The 7,111-nt window shown below is 36.5% G+C and overlaps 1 protein-coding gene across 2 annotated transcripts; it reads left to right on the top strand.

The window, feature by feature from the left end:
* Positions 1–370: 370 nt before the first annotated feature.
* On the top strand, positions 371–7,111 carry LOC110454417 (E3 ubiquitin-protein ligase RNF170-like). 2 transcript variants are annotated; one of them, XM_021503905.1, is made up of 7 exons: positions 371–585; positions 928–1,175; positions 1,536–1,701; positions 2,855–3,090; positions 4,070–4,143; positions 5,018–5,137; positions 5,805–7,111. In XM_021503905.1, exons 3-7 carry the CDS (start codon positions 1,583–1,585, stop codon positions 6,075–6,077), a joined length of 822 nt encoding a protein of 273 aa, XP_021359580.1. In that variant the 5' UTR covers positions 371–585; positions 928–1,175; positions 1,536–1,582; the 3' UTR covers positions 6,078–7,111. The 2 variants fall into 2 exon arrangements, with proteins under 2 accessions (XP_021359580.1, XP_021359579.1); XM_021503904.1 differs by lacking the exon at positions 928–1,175.

The following is a 7,111-nucleotide window of genomic DNA, read 5'->3' as shown; positions in this document are numbered from 1 at the left end:
GACCTTGAGTTATTTTTTGAGGTCACAGATGTCAAATATTGTATAAATGTAAAACAACTCCTGAAAAATCCATAAACTTGATAAAAGTGTATGAATCCAAAAGTGTATGAATCCATATGTGGTTTTGAATTGAAATAACTTATTCCCATGTGAGCTTTTAAAGCCTCAGGGCACCCTGTTTATGTTTTAAATTTTATTTCATTGCTAATAATTATTTTAAAAAAGGAGAAGGAAGTCAATACTGTATATAACAAATACACGTTATATCTTTCTAAAAATCAATCGTTGCCAAAAATTAGCGGGAACCAATTTGATAAAACGAAATAATCCGGAATATATCGTGTCCATTTTATCATTAGTTTACGATAAACAACTTCCTGTGTCTTGACGTTGGAACTTCCTGTTTCATACTTTCGTTTTGAAAATTGCTTATGATGTCATACTACAGGAACGACACGTATTTACTACTCTGAGATATACGTTATTTGGTGAATGGCACATTTTCTGAAGGTATTTGGATATTGACACATTATACTGGAACACGTCACCTGAAACAGGCAGCTCCGACAGACGTTTGGACAGCAGGTTATCTATGTTTTAGTTATCCAGTTATCTGTCGAATTGTCTATTATGATCTACATATGTATTTGTTATCAAACTATGTTAGTTCCGTGTCAAATCTTTATGATTTTGTCGTTCATTTGAAATGTATATTTAATGTAACGATTTTTTCAATGCATCGCATGTAGATTTGCCGGTGCTCCAGTACGTATCTGCATGTATAGGCCTAGTAGATATAGTATTGCTCAGGAGTCTGAAATTCTGTCAAAAATTAATAATAACAGCAATACCGAAAAAATCATATATGCTTTCTATTTTCTAAGCACATCTTTTTTTTTTAATTATTGTTATTATTATTTTTGACAGTTAATTAAACTCCTGTGATAAGTATAACAGGAGCAGGAAAACGCCAGCACTGGATTCAAATCAAAGATTCTCCAGACCTCTACAGGAACGCTCATCCAATTGAGCTACCTGTTTGCTGATGATTGACCCCATCAAGTTCCGCTTCATTTCTCTCCTCTTTTTCAAAGTCATCGCCCCTGAAAACAACTATTTACAATCCAGGTTCAGATATCCCCTTGTCAAGCACTCACCTAGTACTTGAAACAAAGGTTAGTCACTACGAGACACCAAATGTTATATGAAAGGGAAAATGCACGGCCAGACAAGGGTTTAAAGCTGGGACCATCTGAACTCTAGACGAACGCACTACCAATTGAGCTACCTGGTCGCCAGCCTGCAAAGTTGGACACATGTACAACACAGCAGTGCCTTGTGTCCCCTCCTCACATACAACACAGCAGTGCCTTGTGTCCCCTCCTCACATACAAAACTGTGTTCAATGCAAAGAAGATACATGTATATCTATTGATAACTGACTAATTCTTCTTGGTGACATTTATGTAAAATTGTGTTCTTCAGAAAAGATTTCCAAATATCAATTAACTTATTTTCTTTTAATTATCCCACAGTGTCTGGAACAAGACTTTTTTTAAATAACTGTTGACTCCAATCTGGTATGGCCAGTTATATGCGAAAAACCAACCTAATAGAGGGCATTGGCGATGAATTGATAGTTGCTCTTGCTGCCTTTCTCGGAATACTCATACCCATGGTTATATTCGTATCAAGGAGAAGGTAAGTGAATTGTTTTCATGATCCTCATTAATCTGTCCAATGGCAACATATAGGGATTACTTGGTCCATTTTTATGTGCGTTAAATGAATGATTGAATTTCAATCAAACTGGCCAATTGTGCAAACAGCCAAAGCCCATCTCACATTGAGGCCAATGGCTGGCAATGTCTTATATATTTAATCAGGCTATCGATATCAGATTAGTTGATGGTTTTTGGATGATATCTTTTCAAGAATTGTAGATTCCTATTGAAATTGCCTAGTATCATGTGCTCACTAAAAAAGTCTAGCTGAAAGTTGATAACTGACCAAATTATCAAATATTTAGTGATGCTGTTGGGATCCATGAAAGTTTGAATACATATCAGATAAGTTGTGCCTTTTGCTATTTGAGAATTCTTATTTTCAATATTTTTCTTGATATCATGGAAACAAATTCTCCCAAATTCTAAATTCACTTTTCCCTTGCTTTTTTTCTGGGCCATAACTTGAAAATCATTTCAGTTAGTTACAAAACTTGGTAGACACACCAGACTAGTTCCTTTGAGTTTTTTTCATTTTTTTTTTCATTACATGTATAAAAACAACTTGACCAAATTCACTGTTTTAAGTATCAGAAAGTCATACTTGTAACACAAGTGTCATGTAACGCCTGATTTTTTTTACTTACTATTTCTTATAAATTTCCTTTCTGCACCTTCTGTTCAAGTTATACACATAGCTTTTATTAGATATTAATAACTATCTGTAAATTTAAAAATTAGCCTCCTATTCAAATACATATATTACATGACGTACCAGAGCTTACTGACTGTCTGAGCGATTAATTCTGGCCCATAACAAACTGTACTTTAAAACCTCAACAATAAAACACAAGCTCTACATCAAATGTCAGTTGAGTGCTCAAATGTAGTTGACATGTATGTCTTTTTCCTTGGCCATCTTTTGAACAGTAAAAACCTTGGGAGATTTTACCTGGCTTTGCTCTGTTTTGTATAAAGTATTTTTACACTTCACTTAAACATGAGCCATTGCATGGGACGTACCCCACATTTATTGTAAAATCATCTTTTAATCTGTTAAATAGGTGCAGTATAAAGTAAACTTAAATTGTCACAGATGTCAAATTAAAATAATTTGTATCATTTTGTAGAAACAATTCAGAGCAGTATGTTACCCATCCGGACAATGAAGATAATGTGAGATCTGCTCGAGAAAGAATCCACGGAAATCAGAACGGAGCAGGGCCGTCAGTGGGTGATGAGAATCGGTCAAATGCATACCGAGCCAGAGAAGCCCACAGTCATGGGCAAACAAACCTCAGCTGTCCAATCTGCCTTGGTGAAATGGAATACGGTGTGGATACCAATTGTGGACATTATTTCTGTGGTAAGTATGTAATATGTTCATGTAGCTGTTCATTGTAGGCTAAATCAAATATGTGTAGCACTTATGTAGTCCAAACCGAGTGACAGGATCTCCTCCTCCTCCTCAAATTTTCCATTGTTTTTTTTCTTTCCGAAAACCTTGGTCCCATGTTCTTGAAACTGCACATCAATGATCACTAGCATCTCAAGTTAAAGGTACAATGTAATATGCATGTAGATCTCCTCCCTGACAGAAAAAGGACTATTTCTCAACCCTACCAAGAACACAAGTACATAGTCTACCTTCTTAAATAAGAGACCAGAAATTCCAGCTATATCCCTCAAGCATCTGATAAAGCATACGACTCTGAGTATATATTTCACTCACATCCTGGAAGTGTAATCCACAGCACTATTTATATCACTATGCCAATTTCATTGCTTCTAATCTTCCCAAATACATTAATTTTAAGCTCAACTATCATTGTGACTGGGTGGAATACAGTGCCTTCGGCATGGTATTTCAGTGAGATAGCACTATAAAGATGGCATCAGATCCGAGCTGTTACACTCGTCTGCTGAATAACTGAACTACTCGGTAGTGAAGCAGATGTAAAACCACTCAAACAAACAAACAAAAGGACTATCACAAGGAGGCAAAAACCTCAACATACCCTGCCTCAAACACAAGTTTCAATTGTGCATATAATGTGACTAGATGGAATATTGTGCTTGATGCCTTCGATATGGTACGTTAGTGAGGTAGCACTCGAAAGCTGGCATCAAGTCCATGCTAACCCCCCCTCCCACCAACATACCCTGCCACCAGCACACATGCACTACTCACAAAGAGGCTCGTCCTTAAATGACTTAAGCTGTTACAGCCTTAAATCCTATAAAACTAAAACCAAATTTTAGTTGGAGCTATGATAATGGGAAGATAACTCTTTATGTAACTTAAATTTGCAGTAACCATTACAGGGAGATAACTCTTTTTGTAGGTAACTGCATCATAGCCTACTGGCAGCATGGAAGTTGGCTTGGAGCTGTGGCGTGTCCTGTTTGTCGACAGCAAGTAGGTATCCTTGCATCATAATATGCTTTTATTTTATAAGACAATATGATATTACTCAGCCAAGAACTGCTACTTTTTAAATACATTTTATATTTTGTAATACATCCTTTGCTACATCTGTATTAGCAATTGATGATTCATCCATTCTATCCAATCCTCGATATCCAGGGGTTACGCTCACTTTGGTTCTCTACACCCCTGGAATATGTCATAGCAAAATTGAAGGCACGTGCGTGGCTAGCTATTTGATTGGTGTCAGGTTAAAAATACCGACCAATTGCTAGGCTGATACCTGTCCTTTGAAGCTTACAAAGGAGCGATGCCCGACTTCAAAGCCTTTCGTTTGTTACCGTTACGCGACCGTGTTATTCTTTTGATGTACATCAAAGGACCAAACTTGTCTTCTCATCTCCTCCACAAGGTGCGGCACATTGAGCCTTTGATTTTGCTATGACATGTTCCAGGGGTGTAGAGAGGGAAAGTGAGCTTAACCCCAGGATATTGAGGATGGTTCTATCTTTGTTCAGGAGCTAACATGAAATACTGTATACTGGAAAAAATTTGCCCTCCGCCCATATAACCAATTTTCGCCCAGTGTTAATTTCGCCCTTCCTAGTGAATTACTATGTATATTATGCTGTTAACTTATTTTAGCTGTAATGATAAATTCGCCATCATTACGGACAGAGAACAAGGCGGAAATTTAAGTGCAGCTAAAATTTCCCAGTAAACAGTATATGGATAGAAAGGTACCTATGTCATGTTCCTCAGAGCCAACAAAAATCAGTCTGTTTAAATTGAACATTAAATGAAGCTGATTCTAGACTTTTCTTCCTTAATCATTGTAAGTGTGTTTCTGTTCTTTATTCTATAGGTAACACTTCTCTTAGTGGCGTTTTCTCCAGAGGAGATGAATAACAATAGCGAAGAAAAAGCCAATATAATGCGTGAAATCAACAGCTACAATCGGCGCTTTTCGGGCCAACCCAGATCGGTTAGTACAATGTATAACCTTTCATGTCAAATATGTACAATAAACAGGAGGCACAGTAGTCTAGTGGTAGGACGCCGGGCTCGCGACCGAAGGCTTGCGCGTTCGAGTCACGGCACGGCACTGTGTTGTATCTTTGAGCAAGATACTTTACTCCACTTGTTCTGGTCTACTCTAAGATACTTTACTCCGCTTGTTCTAGTCTACTCTGCTGTAAATGAGGCAGTGCTAGAATTGTTGAATGCTAGCTGTGAGTGCCGAAATGGCAGTACCGGCTGTATGCTCCCCAGGGAGTTGAGAAAGATATTGGCTGGTTGCAAAGGCCCTATAACCACGGAAAATGATTTGTGAACTGCTTTGAGATGACCTTCGAACTAGGTTGTGATAAAGCGGTATAGAAGAACTTCAAATTATTATCATTATCATTATTACAAAGAAGACCTGATTTTAACAGCAACATCATGAAACTTTCCAATTGTTAATGGAACCTTTTCTATGGGTGCACAACTATACAACTGTCAAGGCATATTATATTTATAATCGTTTTCTTTTTAAAGTGTTAAGGGAGATAATTCTTCACCCTTTCAGACCATGTACAAAAGTGAAGAGTAGAAATAATATATAAGAATACAAAATGTCTCGCTATTTACCGGTATGATTGTGTTGACAGATTGGCGAACACCTACGGGACCTGCCGACATTGATGAGACATTTCGTAGGGGAATTTTTTACCGTTGGCGGACTAATATGGATGTTTCGGCTCCGAGTTATTGTGTGTTTTCTGGCGGCCCTGCTGTACTTCATATCTCCGTTAGACATCATACCAGAGGCCATGTTTGGATTGTTCGGCTTCTTGGACGACTTGTTTATCTTACTTTTACTGGCAATATATATTAGCATAATCTACAGGCAAGTCGTTCAGAACCGAGCTGGTGCCCACTGATAGGCAGAAGTCCCGAAGTATCTCCTAAAGTGCCCTCATTTGAGACCTGTTATCACTAAAGCTGAAAATTTGTACAAATAACAATTGAATATTCGGATTGTATACACCTCTGCCTGAAGTGGTTGAATCAACTGAAATGCAGTTCTACATACTTATCAATGCATCTGAATGTTATTTAATTTGTTTTGTGCATCCTTATGGAATCTATACGAGTTAATAATGTATTATTACATGACATGACAGTTAAATAGTGTACCTAATTTATATAAGTATAAACAATGTGGTAATAATATTTATTACAAATCTTATTTACATTAACTCCTTTGTTTTATTCCTTTTAGATATAACAAATTTTTCCGTTGATATTAGGACTATTTTTTTCCTGTAAGTATAGTCGTTGTGTGTTGTATGAAGTTTTACTAAAACATGTCCATTGTGCAAACCTAGAATACTGATATCTGCTTGAAGACAAAAATTTTGCTAATATCTGGGCCAACAAGAGTGATTTATATAAGTTGAAATAGCTTGTTTCATAGTTGTTGTAAAATAAATAAAGTTTATATTTAATAGTACTGTCTGTGGTAAATGTCAAACTTAGTAAAAAAAACTAAACGTCTAAAAAAAACACCAGTTATGGCCCTTCATTCTCAATATGCAAGTATTTTATATGGGGTTTTACCTGAAATTGACTGATATTTTTATGCCTTTACCTCATGGGATTACAAATTGTTGTGTACTAAAGTCAGATCAGTGCCCAAAATATGTAGCGATTTAAGACCTTTATTCATTTTTGTCATTTTGATATAAGCGTTTGAGATGGGGAACTATGAATTGCTTGCAATATTTTGTCATATTTTTCTATTTGATTGTAGTTTTATATGGCTTTATAAATCTGCTATGCAAAAGTGACAGTACACAATGAAGGGATGAGTATTTTAGCCTATGTTTTGATCTAGAGATAGATTGATGGTACACGATTTATGGATTGAGTGAGGAATTCTTTTCAGCTCATGGAAATAAAAAGTTGACCCAAG

Source organism: Mizuhopecten yessoensis, unplaced genomic scaffold, assembly GCF_002113885.1.
Source record: "Mizuhopecten yessoensis strain PY_sf001 unplaced genomic scaffold, ASM211388v2 scaffold7833, whole genome shotgun sequence".
In the NCBI taxonomy this organism is placed as follows: domain Eukaryota; kingdom Metazoa; phylum Mollusca; class Bivalvia; order Pectinida; family Pectinidae; genus Mizuhopecten; species Mizuhopecten yessoensis.
The sequence above is the reverse complement of the archived record's forward strand: the minus strand, read 5'-3'. Positions and strand labels throughout refer to the sequence as shown.

Excerpts from the sequence above, each read along its gene's own strand:
- LOC110454417 (XM_021503904.1), top strand. The coding sequence starts at position 1,583 with ATGGCCAGTTATATGCGAAAAACCAACCTAATAGAGGGCATTGGCGAT. Across the intron at positions 1,702-2,854 it reads ATATTCGTATCAAGGAGAAG|AAACAATTCAGAGCAGTATG; the intron begins GTAAGTGAATTG and ends ATCATTTTGTAG. Across the intron at positions 5,138-5,804 it reads TTTCGGGCCAACCCAGATCG|ATTGGCGAACACCTACGGGA; the intron begins GTTAGTACAATG and ends TTGTGTTGACAG.